Here is an 18,235-nt window from a genome sequence, read left to right as displayed (position 1 = left end):
AATAACAAACCAGTGAAGGAAAAAGAAATACAACTTTAATAAAGTTGAAGAGCATCTCTGGTGAACTCAGGCACACAGCCATACGGTGTTCCAACCCTTGCCTGCACGGCACATTGCCAGATGCCTACGTTCATACTACTATCCCTCATAAGGGAAAACCTCTAAATTATAATAGTCTACAAACATATCGCTCCAGTGGTTATCTGGCCATGGATAGCAAGAGCCAGATAAGAGGGAAAACGCTGGAAAACTGACAAAACCGCCACCATTCCAGAAGGATTATTTGCACGAAACAAAATCATCTTTCCGTGAGGCAAACGCAGAGGAGCGTGTCACCCGGAGACTCCAGGGGGTACCACTCAGGCTTGCACGCCCCCTCCAAGATCTTGCATGGCACGTGTGGCAGTGCGGTCACGTGACCAAAACAACAGGCTCCACCTCGTTCCCTCGCTGCTGCCGGTGATTGGAAGGTGACGTAGAACCAGCTGCGACGCGGCTCTTCTGACGCCTCTCGCGGGCGTTGTCGGCCGGTCGGACTCTGGAGCTGGTTTGTGGGCGAGGGGCGCTGTTCCCCTTCTCGGCCGGCCATGGCCACGGAGCGGGAGCCAGGCACGGCCAGAGAGGTAAGGCCGGAGAGGCGGCTCTGGGCCGCGCAGGGGTCCGCCCCCCCCGCAAGTTGTTACAGAAGCGGGGGCCTGGCTGCACCGCGGGCCCTGCTCCGCTGCCGAGTCTGGGGAGCCCCTCCGGGCTCGTGCGCCCTGCAGCTCTGCCCTGGGGGTGGAAACCGCGGCGGTCTCCACCTTGGCCCTACGTGTGACGGGCTAAGGGGCCCCGAGCTGGCCTTTGAGTCCCGGCGGTTTCTTTTTAGAGGAGCCATCAATTTGAAATGATACTTCTGGTCTGAAAATACTTCACCCGCTGTTGCTAGAAGTACCCCACCAGTATTACTGCAACTGAGAGGGAGCTGGGTCGGGGAGATACCTCGTCTTTCAGTTTTTCTTGTGCTTTGGCTGTAAGAGCAAGGCTGAAAGACAATCAGCTTCGTCCAGGTGAGCTCTGTGCCCATGCAGAGCCATTTCCAGGTATAGGAATTTGCTTATATGGCTCTGATTGCAGAGGAGGGGCAGGCATAAGTTTCACACTGTCCTTGTGAAGTCTTAGGACTTGTCTACATGGGAAAGTTATACTAGTGTAAGCTAAAGTGTGCATATAAGCTAATATAGATCTACTGGTATAAACATCCTGGACAATATTATTCTGGTGTAAAGAAATGGCTCTTTTCAGTTTAGCTGGTGTTGCTTGGGAATGGGTTTAATTGATTCTGCAAACACTCAAACATGCATATAACTTTACTCATGATCAGTTCCAGTAGTATTTGTCCCTGATTCTGCAGCTGGATCCATGCAACTGTTGACTTCTGGGGGTCTCTACATAGGTGTTGGGGTCTGCCTCCTCAGATCCAATTGAAGGTTTAAGATGTCAGCCCTGCAAAAACATAAAAAACCTTAAAGTTAAATAAGCCTTTACAGAGTCAAGACTCTGGGTTTGGCTACACTTGCAACTCTACAGCGCTGGGAGTTAAAGCTGTCTTCGTACAACTGTGTAGGGAAAGCGCTGCAGTGTGGCCACATTTGCAGTGGTTTTGGGAGTGGTGCATTATGGGCAGCTATCCCAGCATTCAAGTGGCTGCAATGTGCTTTTCGAAAAAGCGGGGTCGGGTGGAGTGTGACAGGGAGCCTGAGGGGGAGAGTGAGTGAGTTTTTGGAGCTGTGTGTCAGCTCCCTGCCTTGCAAGTTCCGACTCCTTTCCCCACCCCTCTCTCATTCACTAAATGCAAATGGCTATTGTTTTTTTCCTCACAGACCAGATAAGCAGCTGCTCCAAAACGGACCCACCCCACCCCCACCCCACAAGCCCTGCTGCTTCTCTCCTCAAACAAACACTAGCTGTGGACATTCATCCCCCTGCATGGCTCTGCTCAAGCAAACAGTAGCTGTGTTTGTTTTTTAGATAAGCAGCTCCGGGAGCCCCGAGTTCACAACAAAACAAAGAGAGGCATCACAATAAAACAAAGTGTTATCTTTACTTAAAAGCATTTTGGGAAAATTCCGGAGGTCAGTTGCAGCACAGTAAGATTAATCACTGTTTACACTGGCACTCCAGCGCTGTTCTCTTTATAGGGAGGTGGAAGACAACCAGCGCTGTGTGTGCCTTGCCAGTGTAGACAGGGAGTGAGTTACAGCGCTGTAATTCTCCAGTGTAACCAAGCCCTCCATTGTTTCTGTGAGGCTTTGACACAACATCAAGGAAGAGAGAATCTTTTATGAAAAGGAACATATGTTTATGAAACTACAAGTAGAAGAGGAGTCAGGAGTTCATATGGTATCTGAAACCTCTTAATAATTTTTAAAGATGGTGTTTGTTCTAATTATCCCAAACAATTAAAAGAAGTTTGTATTTTGTGCAGCATAAGAGACTACATTCAATGTGCCGATCTGTGTGTGAAATATACTTTTTTCCCAAAAGCCCTGAAATAGTCACTTTTGTCAGATACTTGTGAAGGAGAGAAGCAAGTAATTCAAAGCAGCATATACAATATTAAGAGCATACTTAAAAGCGAACTGCATTAGAATGCTTCAAGTTCTTTGCTAAAATCAGTGTTTTTACCATTACAGCGTTATCAGCAGGAAAGGTACTTGAGTTAAGCATTCAGTGAATATATTGCACCAGTACCTTAAGAACCAAAATGTCTCACGTTAAGACACTAAACACATCATAGGCATGGTGAAGTTTGTGTGTATTTGAGAGAAAGAGAATATATATGTAAAGCAACCTATTATTTTTAAGAGTCACCTATGCTGTGGGGTAGTCTTCTATTACATTCATTCTGTGAATAATGCCCCGTTGGTTGTGTGTCAAATATAAAATGTACATATCTAACCAATATGGCACTAATTCCATAGAGATCTCCCAGTCAGCCTGAGATGTCTTTAAAATTAATGATAAACCCCATTTGAAAAGTACTTTTATGGTTGGTATTATTTATGCCTTATTCGTTTGTCTGGTAACAGCTTTAACTCCAAAAATAACTTGATTTGTTTTTATACTTGTGTGTGTACATATTTCATGTCCCATTTCTCACCAATGCAATCTGTATTTTGTGTTTAAGTGGCCAGAATAAATTTAGCAACAGTTGAAGTGGACACTCTTTCTAACAAATCCATGATAACAAGAATCCATATTATCTGTTGGGTTGTAAAAGCCTTAATCCTCAAATTTCCAGGTGCACGATTAACCACCAGAGGGTGCTCTTGTGCATTCTAAACACTGAAATTACTGTCAATGAAACATTTTTATAAACAAGGTTCCATGTGCCCTTGCATGGATACAGCAATTCATGAAGTTGTCTCTGTTTTACTGCTTTAACAATGAAAACTAATAAAGCAAATCTTAGTTATGAAGAAATATATAATCAGATTTTAAAATGACTTACTGCATGTATTAGAGTGAATAGAATTTTGAAATACTACTTTCTGCAAGCACAAACTATGAAGTGCCGGCAACAAGTAACATCAATAAATACATTCTGGTTTTACTATTGGAGCCTCCTTTACATTCAGAAGGCCTGTTGAAGGCATTAGTAAATATATTAGTGCTGTGACAATCTCACTAGAAAGATATAGAATATTATGTTTGATCCATATTTTTTAAAAGCAGTCACAATTACTGTACCTTTTGGAGCCAGCATTTTAAAGTAATGCTAATGATCTGCTGAGATTATAATGATTAAGTGACTAATCTGAAAATGGAATATTCTTCTTTTTGCATCTTGTGTTAAGCAGGATCCTAGCATTTTTGTAATGTACCTTTGTTTTGTGTATTTTCTGTTACATGTAGGCATTATGTGAAAATAACTTTCCAAAGCAATCAAATCTTTGCTGTTTGTTTTTTCCCCTTCACTTTCCTTCTGAGAACTTTGTTGCTTCACAACTATTATTATTAGAACAAGTGAACTAACTAGCTCTTTTTTTTATGCAGTTTTGCTCACACAGATGAGGTTGGATTGTTCTTTCCCCACTTACTTTTGCTTAATCTCAAAATTCATGTATCCCAAATACATTTTGTTTCATAGGGCTTCAAGTTCTCAGCAGATGTCAAACCGTTTGTCCCAAAATACACAAGAGTAACTGTGGCATGGTCAGAACCTTCAGAAGCATGTGTCTTTCCTACTACCTACTACCCACGTGTTCAGGAACAGTCTGTGGATAAGTATGTGTTTTTCTGAATCTCATATGGGTAACGTTAACCTTCTAGTGCCTTGACTTTGACTACTTTTCCACAATTGAAGTAGGAGCCTCTAGTGCTTTAATTCTTCTAACTGTATTCGTGCTTGCCTAATGGTTTAGACTTCTGCATTGCTCTCTGAGTGATACAGATTTGGTACCTACGTTGTTGATCCCAAAGACCTGGTATTGTGGAGTCACTAGAGAAGGGCAAGGAAGAGTCATGTCACTCTGCAGTGCCTAGTCTAGCTGATTCAGATGTGGTGTTTGGCTCTGGAAGGAATTGCATCCAGTCCTGGGGTAAAAGGATGATAAACTATTATATGGATGGGAGAAACAATGGGTATGTATAGAAAAGGAAGGGAGGACCCTTAAGAGTGGGAAAGGGGGAGGGTCCCCAATGCCTTCGTTCTAGATATAAGGAATCTTCAAGGTCCTTCCTTGGTTCCCCCCCCAAAAAACAAACAAACAAAAAACAACAAAAAACCACCAAAAGAACTTCTTAAAGGTAAATCTAGTGAGAATAAGATACGCTTGCAAAAGACCCCCAAACAAATCTATTTTCAATGTAGCAGTTTTCAGGATTCTCCAATGTAGATTTTACTAAATGGATTGTTAATGCTATATATTAGGCTTGAAAAAGAACTCTAACTAACAATTATTACAAGGGTTGGGTTTAATATTCAGTAGGTGTCCTAACTTTTTTACTAGTTTCTCGGAATGGTAAGCATTGGTTTCATTTTAGGCATAATTGCAGTGTCCTGCAACTTATTTACTGCCTAAAAAACCGCCCAAAGATTGTGTTCTTTTTTTATACCTTAACTGACTTTTCCCAGGGGCCATCTCAGAATTGTTACAAAATTGTCTTTGTATACACCCTGTATTTTGGATTGTTGTAATCTGTTTAATGATGAGCTGAATGCAAGTCTGATTTCTGACAGAATATAACATAATTAAAGAAATAGTAAGAAGCACCAATATTGTGATTAAGGTTGCATTGTTGGGGACTTAAGTCAGAAAATGAAGGTTAATGGTTGATGCACTGTTGTGCATATGTCTCCATATAAATTAGGATAGGCTGAAATCAAAACAACTCTTACTACCAGAGAGAGAGAGCGAGAGAGCATTTCTTATTTCAGATATGCAATACACAATATCTACTTATTCCAGAATTGAACAAATATATGAAAATAAGAAAACATCAGGCTTATAAACTTTGGCCACGCTGAGCTTATGCATATCCAATTTTAAAAAACAGTTAACATTTGTTTGCTCAAATTGAGAATGTCACTGCTAGCTGTTCACTTTACATCTGTAAATGTAATTTCTGTGGGAAATGTCTTCACTTTCAGAGGCCTGCTTAGAATTTGGCATGATCTGGTTGGTGGAGACCTTACTGATATCAAATTAGCAAAATATGTGTTTACTGATCTTCTCTTTCCTTTTTAACTTTAACATCTGTTGAATTTGTGGAAGCTGTATTTAAGGCTTCCTTTAGCCAGTAAGCACAACCCAAATATTTACCATCTAAGCACCTTGTACTGTATTGTTTTATTGGGATAAATTCTATCCCACAGAGTACTGTATTTATACTCCTGTTTTTAAACTGTATTTTAAAATGTTTCAGTACGTCATATTCCTTTCCTTGTAGTGAAGTGCATTCGCATGTGCCTCTTAGTTGTATTACACTTTCAAGTCTCTCTGGCTTTTTAGTTCAGGCTCACTCTGTACCACAAGGAAGTCTGGCAAAATAATAAAGAACTTGCTATCAACTGTTAAAGCTGAAAAAGGGACGTATAACTTTAGGTAAAGCAGAATAGTTTTGAAACTCAGTAACAAATATTTTATAGGTAGAATCATTGTGGTTTTTGAATTTTAAATAACCATTATGAAAGCTTAACTATAAAAAGATTAAAATATTAATGTTTATCTCATGTTTGAGGAAAAACTTGAATTTTATGTCTAAAACACTTATCTAGAAAGCAGTGCGTAAATATTTAATTGAAATTATGGAGAATGCTTTTCTTGGAAAATATTATGCCTGCCTTGATATTGAACAAAATCTTCAACTAAGGAATGGTGTATTTATTTAGGCCACAAATATGTGCGGAAGATGTGTCCTGGGATGGCGCTTCATCTCTTTCTCAATATATATCTGGTAGCATTATGGGATATACTGCACTTGGTGAATACTCTAGCTCGCCGCCTTCGTCTGATGCTGCACCAAATACGTGCTCACTAGCCAGTGCACGGTATAATTATAACAACTACAATCATTCCAGGATAGTTAATGAATGTGGCGAACAAATTTGTCCAGTCAGACAAGAGACTAGAAAGACTCCTAAAGTAAGTGAATACCTTCTTCTGTGAGCTTTAAAATGAATAGTCACTACTTGTTCACTATTGCTTCTACAACAGCATTTAAAGGGATGTTGTTAGCAGTAATACAGACCAGATTTAGATTTTTATAGTAGTAAGATTTTTTTTTTACAGAATCAAAGACCAGTAGAAATCTTTCTATGAAACTCTTACAATTCAAATATGCACAATATTTTAAAATTCTGCATATTTTATATGTCAAAATAACACAATATAATCGTGCCAGTTTCAACTATTTTGTTACTTTATTTCCAAATACCCGTTGGCAAGTACATCTAACGATACAGACCACAGAAAAGCTTCAGGAAATATTTTTCTGACAAATCGATTCCTTACTAGGCATACTAATACAGAACTTTGGAGAATAATTCATTTAAACTACAATACAGAAACGTATTTCCTACACCCCTCAGAAATAGTGCAAAAGCTTAGGGGAGTCAGGGTAATGAAGCTGAGGGAGAGAGGGAAGTAGTTGCTGGGAAGGAGGCTGGAAGTGAACTTTGTTGGGTTTGGGTGGAAGGTGTGTGTGTGTGTGTGTGTGTGTGTGTGTGTGAAAATAAATATATATATATATATATATATATATATATATATTTATATATATATTTATATTTATATTGGTGGGTTGGGGGGTGAAATGTTAGGGAGCTCCCCCATGCAGACCCTGGCTGACCCTTAGCCTTCCCCATTCAGTCAGGCACATCTGCCCCATCCCAGTACCTCCACTTAGCCAGGCACATGTCCCCATGTGGCCCTGCACTCACTCCCATTCAGCTCCTGGCTCAATGTTGTCACACCACTAGTGCCTGTGCCTCCACCCCAGTCCCCACCACTAGCTGTTCTGAACCCCAGTCTGAGTGAGCCCCCAGCAGCCCTGTGTGCCCTGCTCTGTTCACCCTCCCCCATGTCCCGTGCCTCATCAGTTTTTCTCACCCAAACTAAAAACCTGAAAAAATTAGGTTTCAGAAAATAGCACCACACAGTATTTCCAAGACGAAATTTGCTTCCCAGCACTGGCAGTTGCTAAGTAAAATTAGCATTCTTTTCAGTTTCAGCTACTGCATCCGGGTAATAGCGGCAGTGAAAATAAGAACGTCTGTTTCTCTCAGCAGCTGCTAGTGCTTCCTGGCTCTGTGATTTCCAGACAGCCCCACCATGCATACTGCACAGGGTTTCCAGATTCCCAGCCCTGCTTTGAGTCTGAAAGCCCTGGTGCCTTGGACAGGCCCCATGACACCACTGCCATAGACCTTGGGATGCTGTCCCAGGGCATCCAGGCTTCTGGGTCTGAGGCAGCAAAGCTGGAAGCTCTAAGATCCCTGGCTTGAGTTGGGGCCTCCAGGCCTGCAGGCTCCCTGCTGCAGAGCCAGGAGCTGAGTCCCAGTTCAAGTTGCGGCTCCCCCCATGGTAGGGTGAGCATTTGACCAGTCCAAAAATAATTGGCTAAATGTTGGTCAGATATTTAAAGCAGTAATTTATTGGAACAGTAACAAAAAGAGTAAGACTTTATGGTCTCCAGTAGGCCTAGATTTAGCCGTAGAGTTTTATACCTAATTCCCAAAATCAAGTTACTTAAAAATGAGTTTTAATTCAGAAAAATGCAAAACACAACAAAGTTCTAAAAAATGAAAGAATGGCACCAGATGCTTGGCCACTCCCTACATCAAAGCATTGCTGGAATATTTGACCATGGTTAATAAAAGCAGGTCAATTGACCAGCCTGCTAAGCCTGTCCCATGGCTTCCAGGCTCTCTGATGCAGAGTTAAGAGCCTAGGAGTCCTGAGAACCCTGGCTCAGCTGGGTCTTCCAGGGCTACCCTGGAGCTGCAGACTCTGGAAGCTCAAGCCAGGAATCGAGGAGGGTGTGGACAGTTTTCTTCAGAGCTGCATGGACACTGAAATGCTGAATGTAGACACGGGGAAATGATTCAGACCAGCAAATCAGCATTTTCTGACCAGCTCTCGCTGTAACAAGCATGGGAAATGTTGTCTGTGAGGCAAGTGGAGAAGCAGGAAGTTGGGTAGCAAGGATAGTAAAGTGGGGGGCTAAGAGGTATAAAGGTGATCCAAGGAGTGTGTATGGTTCCCTTTCCCTGCAGGAAGTCAACCCTATTCCAGCTGCACGCTCCCAGAATTAGTCGGGAAAGTATGGAAGGGAGAAGAAGGTGGATTGGGGCAGTATCCAGAGTCAGACACAGATGGGCAGGAGCCAAAGTAGTTCCTTGGAAGAGAAGGTACTGGATTGCAGGTAGAAGGAGAGCTGAGCAGAGCCGGTATCCAGGGACAGTGAAAAAGGAGTTGAACACAGGACTATGTCCTTGAGTGGAGCGCGACAGGGCAGTGGTCAGCTGAAGTAAAGTGAGGCAGAGTGTGGTACCCATTGAAGGAGAGGAGAGGAGAGGAGGGAGCTCAGATTAGTGTTTAGAGAATGATGCCCACCATCAAGGAAAGAATAATGGAGTCAGTTTCCCAGTCTGGGGGGATTTTTTTTATTTGTGCATTTTAGGATGAATTTCCTGAAATTCTGAGAAAAGGAGGTAAGTCCTCCAAAGAGTTAAATTAAAAAAAAACAAAAAAACCCTGCCAAAAAGCAGCGTGATGTTAAGCCATTGTCTTGATGATTTTGGTCTGTTGTGATTTTGAACTTGTTAAGTTAGCAGTTTTGCAGGCAGCATGCAACTCGGACTGCCTGTCCTGAAATTGCATCCGCGTGGCTGGCCTTCTGCACCAGTGCTGAGCCCTACTGACTCCAGTAAAACCCTCTCTGTGTGCGGGAGCCCACCCACGTAGATACAGTTGCAGGATCAGAGCCTAAGGATGCATTAACGTGAAGTGTCATGAGAACCTCAAAGTCCAATTGATTAGAAATAAGTGGACTAATCTAGTTTTGTTGTCCAAACTGAGAGACATGAAAAAACTAAATAGCAGAAATAACAAAATGTAAATCAAATTTAATAATCTAATATGTTTCTCTGATTTTTATTGGTCCTCAAACTGTGTTGGTTATTTTAGTACTAATTTAAAGTCCACACTCTTTAGTTATACTTAACTAGGATAACCTTAAGTTATGGTAATACACTTTGTCAGATCACCATATTTGCAACTAAAAAATCTTCTGGAAAGGTTTTCATTTAACCAACCAATTCATTGTTTCTTACAGAGGAGATCAAAAGGTGATGAGCAGAAATTGGACAATAAAAGGCTTGATGGAAGTGACTCATCAGACAGAACAGCAAATAGAAGTTCACTTCATACTTCTGTGTATGGCAGAGATGCTTTGAAACCAGGTATGGGTGCTAATATGTGGCTTAGTTAAAATATATGCAGTAGAAATTATAATTGTTGACTATTTAGTAGTTTCTAATTTAGTGTGACTATGTTTCTGAATCTAGAAGTGCCAGGTCAATGGGTATGGGGAGAACACTTCTTCAGGTTACTCCCTTTTTGAGAGAGGACCATGAATAACCTTTATTTGCTGACTCCACAACATAAGTTAGATTGATATGAAGAACTTCCTAGGCAAGCAACTAACTTTAAAATTACTCCTAGGTTCACTGTGAAATTACTCTCTCTGTCTTTTTTATAATGATTAGTATATCAACGTTTTCAAAATGTTATTGTTGATCTGAAACTATTCTGTAACAATTAATGTGCTTGGGTATCGTGATAGTTGAGGTGACGTAAAAATCTAGGTATAATTTAGTGAGTATAAACTGATAGTTGGCTTCTTTTACTTTACATATTTTAACTAGACAGGTCTAATAAAGCCATGAACAGGAAATCAAAACTGATTCCAAAAAACGAGTCTCTTCCAAAACCTGCCTTTGAAGTTACCCTTTCGGATTTCCCCAAGTTGCAGACTCTGGGGAGCAATGATGTAGTGGACCTACAAAAACATAAATGGGGGCCATTATGCTCAAATGAAGGCAATACTGCACTCTTGAGGCAACCAGTGAGAACCCAGACTTCTGCTTTGGTGACCACAGAGGTTAGTTGTTGTTTGTACTTTGGAGCTTTATAGAGTATTTCATAAAATGACTTGTTCAGTGATTCATTAAACCACTTGTGTCCTCAGTAGGGTGATTTAAGTAACAAATAGCTTGCAGAGGGAAAAAATAGGGCAAGGCAGGCTGCAGACTATCACTATAATAAAGTAGGAGACAATTGCTTGAGAGTAGACTAGGAATTTAAACTATTAGTCCTGGGGGAATTCTGTACCTAAACATTCTCCACACAGTATTTTAAAATTCTGCATGTGTTATTTTGATAAGTAATATAATCACTCCAGTTTCAATTATTTTGGTAACGTATTTCAAAATAATTGTCAACAAGTATGTTAACACCACCCACAAAACAAGACACTCTCCCTCCTCCGTAGGAGTAGTTACAGAAACCCCTACAACAACCCAGCTCCAGTTGGGAGGTACTGGAAGGGTTGTGTGAGATTAGGCCAGGGGTTCCCAGGTGCCTGCGGGGGCATCTAAATGGCATTTTGGTGGCAACGCCTCTGGATGATGCTGCTCTTCGGCGGCAACGGCATTTCGGCGGATGGTCGACTGCTTCCATGGTGCTTGCCAGACGGAAAAGGTTGGAGACCACTGGGTCAGGCAATCCACTCACTGTGAGCTGGGCTCTGCAGACTTCAGTGGCCCCTAATGGCGGCCAGCAACTCTGCAGCCTCAGTTCTGCAGGGGAAACACAGAATTCTGCACAAATTTTGCATTGCACAGTGGCGCAGTTTACTCCTGTGGGAGTTCTATAATAGCCAGTATCTTGCCTAATATACATTAGATTTCTGCTTAATAGCAATCTTGATATTAGCAACTTCTGGTTAATGACAGCATATTGCTGCGAACCAATTCCAGCTCATTTCAAAAAATGTCCAAATCCCATTGACATTTTTTTTTGTTCATTGCGTTAGTTAACTGTGATTGACAGCCCTGCTTATTAGCAACTGGTGGATAACAGCAACTCCTCAAGTGCCAGTAAAAAGTTACTATTAAGTTGAATCTATGATAGAAAGAAATTTTTTTTCCCCCCATATGCAGTAAAATATCTTGTGGTGATCACACCTGGGATCTTGCATGCTTCAGTAGCCCATCCCCTCCTTGTTCCCTCCAGTTACTTTATGTGTGTAGGGGGGAGAGAAGGTAACCACCACCACCTCTGTGCATGGCCTTACCTCTGGATTAATGACTGACATGCATCAGCTTCAGCCAGTCATTAATTCCCAGGAAATGCTCTGCACCTCATTTTTATTGCTAAAGTAAGGTAAGTCTGTGTTCTGATTTGCATTTCGTTCACGTAATTGCTGGAGCCTGAGAGCAGGAGTGTCATGGAACCTTTATGCCAGATCTCTGCTGCCTGGGGAGGTCTCCTATGCAGGAGGTATTCTCAGGGTGCCATTTTTACCCTCTTTTAAGATTCATTTATATTAGTTGAATGGTATAAAAGGGTCTTGGTGTGGTTGCAGAATATCATTGGGCATATGAGTCTAAAAAGTTACGTACACTGGGATTCTTCTGTATTTAAGAATACAAAACAGTATGTTGTTGCTTTATAGGATGAAGCTTCAGTGGAAAACAAAGCTATATTAAAAACTTATACAGAAGCAGGTTCAGTTTCCTCTTCACTAGATACTAGAGGTAAGTGCTGGAGAAACCCCAAAATATCTACCAGCTATTGAGTTTGAATTGACTCTGCATCTCATTAATATAAAAGTTACAGTACTGCTGAATTTTTCTTGAGAATAGACTAAATGTGCAAATTTAAAAATAAAAATCTACAGCGTGGAAACTAACCAGTGAGAGATAATGAAGTTTTAATTGCTATGTAAATATCTTGACTTACCACAAACTACTTCCAAAATATATGTAAATAATGGATTTATAGTGTAATGGAGTTCTTAGTTTGTAGAAGATCTCTAGATTAAATTTTAAGAATTCACTTGTTAAAAGCAAAAATAGCAAAAGGTAAATTGTTCAAGACAAACCACGTTTTAATGCATTCATTTTTCTTTTAGGTCTTAAGTCTCCTCAGATTTATGTATGAGATTATCTTGGAGTTAAGAATATTTTATGTTAATGGATGAGTTTTTATATAATTCCAAATCTATATCCATTTGTATTGCAGCAGAAATGTCTGCTCTCTCAATTGAGGTAACCGCAAGTGGTTAACTCTAGTGTATATAGAATTCACTAGCTAATTGTCCCATTTTTGTCTGTGATGTCATGGACGTTTAAAGAGTAGTGCTGATGTACTGATTCAGCTGCTGCTGCTGCTTTTTTGTTGTTTGGTTAATTAAGAGAAATTATCAGGTTTTGAAGTATAATTATCTTTCTCTTCTGATGTTAAGAGTGGTACTCCTCAAATGTAGTACTTTGCTTTCTATAAAAAAAAAAAGTAGCAAATTACAAGTATCCTTAACAACATTTAGTAAACCTTGATAAGCAAGCTTGTTTTGAGTGGTTGACTAGCTGGTTGTTAATAGCTGTCTTCTTTCAGTGGCTGGCTGAGTCCTTGCCATTATAAGTATATTTCGTGCGGTTTTTCAGATAAAATGGATCCAATTCAGACTTTACTGTCTGTTTCTGTGGCTGCAGGGCAGTGTCTTGAGAGGACAAATGCAATGTCTTTGCTGCTTGAGTTTGGGACAGTGTCTGTCTGTGTCTCTTCCCCCGCCCTACCCCCCTTGAGATGGCAGACATGTGGTGACTAGTTTTTGTCATGACCTGTTCTCTGGACTCGTGTTCCTTGCTGGCTGAAGGCCAGGATGAAAAAACTGTCTCAGTTTATTGGCAGAGGTCATCAGTGGGAGACTAGAATGCTGGCGTCTGCTAAAGAAATCGCCAACTATCAGCAGTGTCATCCAGTATTGTGGCAAGGCAGCTCTGAAAGTGTGGCTGCCTCAGATCTCCTTGATGTAATCTCAGTACAGACTTGAGCACAGGAACTGGTAGCACTACTGGATTAAAACTTCTAATATCTCTGCTAATATTAAATTGATCTCTGCCTTTGATCCATTGATTGTGAAGTGGTGTTGTCTTGTCTCTGAACCCCAGCAGGAGTAGATGGGACTGCCCTTTGGTAATTTTGTTCTTAGGGTCCATGTTGTGTCTCCTCGATTGAATATGTAAATGTTGCCAATTAGGAAGGCTATTGAAGGGTTTTAGTTACTCTCCCAACGCAGCCAGTGCTGTCAAGACGTCTGGTCAAATGTCATGGTATAGTAGGGGAGACAACACGGGTGAGATGGTAATGTTTATTGGACCAACTTCTGTTGGTGAGAGACAAGCTTTTGAACCGCACAGAGCTGTGTGGCTTGAAAGCTTGTCTCTCACCAACAGAAGTTGGTCCAATAAAGGATATTGCCTGTTTCATATCCTGGGATTGACACAGCTACATCTATACTACATAGAACATTGATATGGTTGGGACATGGTGAAGAGCTAGCTGGCTGAAGTTCAGCCCAGGTAAGACTGAGGTGGTGTTGATAGTTTGAGTGGGAGAAGGGAGCTGCTGGCAGGAGGTTCTTGATGAGAGGATTCCTACTTCTCTCTGACTCTCAGTGCACTGTCACACCTTACGGCTTGTCTACATCACAAAGTTGCAGCGCTGGTGAGGGAGTTACAGCGCTGCAACTTAGGAGGTGTACACATCTGCAGGGCATCACCAGCGCTGCAACTCCCTGTTTGCAGCGCTGGCCATACTCCCGTTTTGTCTCGGGTGTAGAGGATCCAGCGCTGGTGATCCAGCGCTGGTAATCAAGTGTAGACACTTACCAGCGTTTTTCTTGACCTCCGTGGAATAAGCAGGTATCCCAGCATACCTGAGGAAGCCTCTCTGGTAATCAAGCAGGTCTCCTTCCCCGCGGTTTGCTCCGGTGTTCTCCGAATCCCCCCCCAAGCGGGTCTCCTTCCCCGCGGTTTGCAGGGGGGTTCGGGGAACGCGAGAGCAAACCGCGGGGAAGCAGGTCTCCTTCCCCGCGGTTTGCTCTCGCGTTCCCCGAACCCCCTCCCCGCAAGCAGGTCTCCTTCCCCACGGTGTGCTCTCGCGTTCCCCGAACCCCCTCCGTGCAAGCAGGTCTCCTTCCCCGCGGTTTGCAGGGGGGTTCGGGGAACGCGAGAGCACACCGCGGGGAAGGAGACCTGCTTGCGGGGAGGGGGTTCGGGGAACGCGAGAGCAAACCGCGGGGAAGGAGACCTGCTTGCAGGGGGGTTCGGGGAACGCGAGAGCACACCGCGGGGAAGGAGACCTGCTTGCACGGGGGTTCGGGGAACGCGAGAGCAAACCGCGGGGAAGGAGACCTGCTTGCAGGGGGGTTCGGGGAACACTGGAGCAAACCGGGGAAGGAGACCTGCTTCCCTGCGGTTTGCTCTCGTGTTCCCCGAACCCCCCTTGAAGCCGCCCAACAGCGCTGCAGTGTGGCCACATCTAACACCACTTGCCGCGCTGGTTGCTGTAAGTGTGGCCACTCTGCAGCGCTGGCCCTATACAGCTGTACTAATACAGCTGTAACAACCAGCGCTGCAAAATTGTAGATGTAGACATACCCTTAGTTCTTTATCAGGGCTATTGCGGGGGTGGGGTGATGAGGTGGTATTTAAAACAAGGTTATGCTGGGGTGTTCAATTTCTCATTTTGGCTTTATGGTGGCTGTTTCATTTTTTTTTTTTTAATCTAACCCTTAGAAGCTAGAACAGTTGGGAGGGGTGGTCCCCTTACATTTAACTGCAGTTTTTCCAAAATTTAGTTTTCAGTTCTTTTGCATGTTAAAGCCCACAATCTGCATAACAACAAACAAGTGTGCATGCCCAATGGAGGAAAAATGTAATAAGGAAACACCTTGGTCTCTAGCTGCCAAGGAACTAATTTGAACATCAGTCAAACTAAATTAAAAACAATTGGAATACCTTGTCGCTAATTGTAGAGGTGGTGGTATTTGATTCATTCGTAAACCTTTTGAATATTCAGTAGCTGGAGAAATAATTTACCTTTTAGATACCTCTGAATATTATTTTTCTTCCCAGCAGCACTTCCTCCAACATCTGCACCTTACTCCACTCAGTCACATTTATCTTGGGCCACCATACTATTGCAGGCTCCAAAGAGAGTTGTTTCCTCACCAGCCTCTGAACTTATTTCCAGTAACCATTCTTGCAGCAAAGAAAAACAAGATGTTCAGGCAAATAAGGTATTCAGAGAATTGTCCGTTACACTCCATTGATCTAACAGTGGTTCTCAAACTGTGAGTCAGGACCCTAGAGTGGGTCATAACCCCATTTTAATGAGATCGCTAGGACTGGCATTAAGACTTTCTGGGACCTGGGGCTGAAGCCTGAGCCCCACTGATGGGGGGCCAAAGCCCCTTAGGCTTTGACTTTGCCTCTCGCACCTGGGACAGTGAGGCTCGGTCCGGGAAGGCGGTGCTCAGTTGGGCTCAGGCTTCAGTCTGCCCTCCTGGGGTTGTGTAGTAATTTTTGTTGTCGGAAGGGGTCATGGTGCAATGAAGTTTGAGATCCCCTAACATCATCCATTAACACTATTTAAAAAAAAAAAAAAAAAGCCATTAATGTATCTGCAAACTAAATGCCTCTTTGCTAAGGTAGTTTAGGTGTAATTTTATACTTTGTTAGAAGTGGTGTCCATAATTTTAAGTTACACTTCTTTCATATCTTGCTGTCTTCAAAAGTTAAAGTTGAAACAGGGCCTCTTTTAGGAGGAATGTTTTCTGCCCAAATCGCTGTATCCAAGGTATGCTGTGATAGTTGTGCTGTACGTTTACAGCAGTATATTCTCTGCTGTGCTCTGATTGCTGCTGGGTCTTAACACATGGGCAGAGTTTGATCATTTATCACAATGTAGATTGGTTAGGGCATACTTTGTTGTACATATTTGATCGTTTACATATGTTTGGTGGCTTTTAAAATATTATTTGTATTCTGATACTAGTCATCTGTAAATATCTGATTTACTCTACTCATGGTCTTTCAATAGTCAAAAACAAGAAATGATGCTAGTGAAACTGAGCCTGAAGAAGTTTTAGAAAAGAAGAAGAAAAAAAAGAAAAAGAAACCTAAATCAAATCCTGAAGAGGAAAAACCTCAAAATGAAAGCTTTATAGTACAGGAACCACCAAGGATCGAGGTACAGTTGAATGTTTTGGTAATGTGTACACATAAAGGGATTGATGTGTGATTTCTAATGTGTAGAAACCTGGATTCAGATCTGTGATGTAAACTGATTCTGTAGATGTATTTAAGAAGGCAGTTTTCTCCTAGTCCCAAAGTACAGTTGTGACTGGAATCCCAGGGGAGCCAGCTGAGGTCACTCAATTAGGGTGAACTGCAAAGAATGGGACAGACAATCCCCAAAGCTGATGCATATTCCAATACTTATATTTACCAAGCCAGCACAAAGTAGCTTCCATAATAACCCCAGAAACAACAACATAGTTCCCTTAAAGTAACCCAGCCTCAAGCCTCTACCTAGGCACCCAAGTCAGATCTGATGAGGATTAATAAAACTTATTCATCATACAAAAAAGGTTCTGCTCCTCCCAAAGGGTGGGACACATTACCTTCCACGTCAGTGAATATTCCAGATCTGACCTAAATACACGTTTATGGACACATCTTATTAACTAAACTAAAATTTATTTTAAAAAGAAAAGGGAGAAAGGGTTGGTTAAAAGATCAGTATACATACAGACATGAGTCAGTCTTGAGATTCAGATTCATAGCAGAAACAATGAGCTTTGTAGATGCAAAGAGTTCTTTCAGAAGTAGTCCATCGGTTATAGTCCATGTTTATATTTCAGGGTGGTCAGTTCAGAACTGGGATCTCAATCCTTGTGGCTTAGGCTTCCCTGCATGAAACCTCAAGCAGATCTGAGATAAACGGGATCGGAACCCAAGGGTCTTTTATACCATTTTTCTAGCAGCCACTTGACCATAGAGTTCTGAGTTAACAATAGGCTTTTGAAGTAACCTTCTGTTTCCTAAGTGCAACCAGTAATTAGTTACACAAATTAACATAGGGCAATGTATCCATTAGGCAGTCTGTCACAAACTTCAGAGAGACAAATAGACATTGACATTATTTCACCCAAATTGCATCTAAATGTTAATAATCCCTTTTGATCTCTGAATTAATAGTTCTAGTGACAGACAAGGGCTGTCTGTTTACATGGCTAACGTTTGAGTGCACACAGACGTTAGTATCACTTCTAACAATATAGGTTTGTATTTCAAAATTCTAGCCAATCTAACATCAAATGGCCATAATTACCATTTCTAATATGTCTCAACAGGTTGGCTCTGGGTTAGTTAGCCTGCAAGCAGTTAAACCCTTTCTGGCCGTGTGTTACACTTTGTATAAGATTCATTGCAATTATCTAACAGTGGTAGCAATAATGGTTTGCATGGTTGTATTTTAATTAGACAAAGTGACAGTCCTATTACAAAACCCTAACTAAGAAGTTAGGCAAATCAGACTCTGTATGTGACAACAGAGATCAGAGAGAAATATAGGGTGTGGTAGCATGACACTTGCACCTGTTTATGTCCCACTGA

At 41.8% G+C, this 18,235-nt stretch overlaps 1 protein-coding gene across 6 annotated transcripts in view; it reads left to right on the top strand.

The window, feature by feature from the left end:
- Positions 1-483: 483 nt before the first annotated feature.
- Positions 484-18,235, top strand: part of SECISBP2 (SECIS binding protein 2) — a 53,929-nt gene continuing 36,177 nt past the window's right edge. The window contains exons 1-9 of one of the 6 annotated variants that reach the window (XM_050945675.1): positions 489-623; positions 2,181-2,382; positions 4,133-4,269; positions 6,377-6,629; positions 9,823-9,949; positions 10,415-10,650; positions 12,226-12,307; positions 15,692-15,855; positions 16,659-16,808. In XM_050945675.1, the coding sequence (XP_050801632.1) occupies positions 2,338-2,382; positions 4,133-4,269; positions 6,377-6,629; positions 9,823-9,949; positions 10,415-10,650; positions 12,226-12,307; positions 15,692-15,855; positions 16,659-16,808 (1,194 nt within the window). In that variant the 5' untranslated portion in view covers positions 489-623; positions 2,181-2,337. Of the gene's footprint in view, positions 624-2,180; positions 2,383-4,132; positions 4,270-6,376; positions 6,630-8,767; positions 8,897-9,822; positions 9,950-10,414; positions 10,651-12,225; positions 12,308-15,691; positions 15,856-16,658; positions 16,809-18,235 lie in introns of those variants that run through there. The other 5 variants (XM_050945671.1, XM_050945672.1, XM_050945673.1 and 2 more) reach the window with 5 other exon arrangements.

Source organism: Gopherus flavomarginatus, chromosome 3, assembly GCF_025201925.1.
Source record: "Gopherus flavomarginatus isolate rGopFla2 chromosome 3, rGopFla2.mat.asm, whole genome shotgun sequence".
Classification (NCBI taxonomy): domain Eukaryota; kingdom Metazoa; phylum Chordata; order Testudines; family Testudinidae; genus Gopherus; species Gopherus flavomarginatus.
This window is presented reverse-complemented; position numbering and strand designations above follow the sequence as displayed.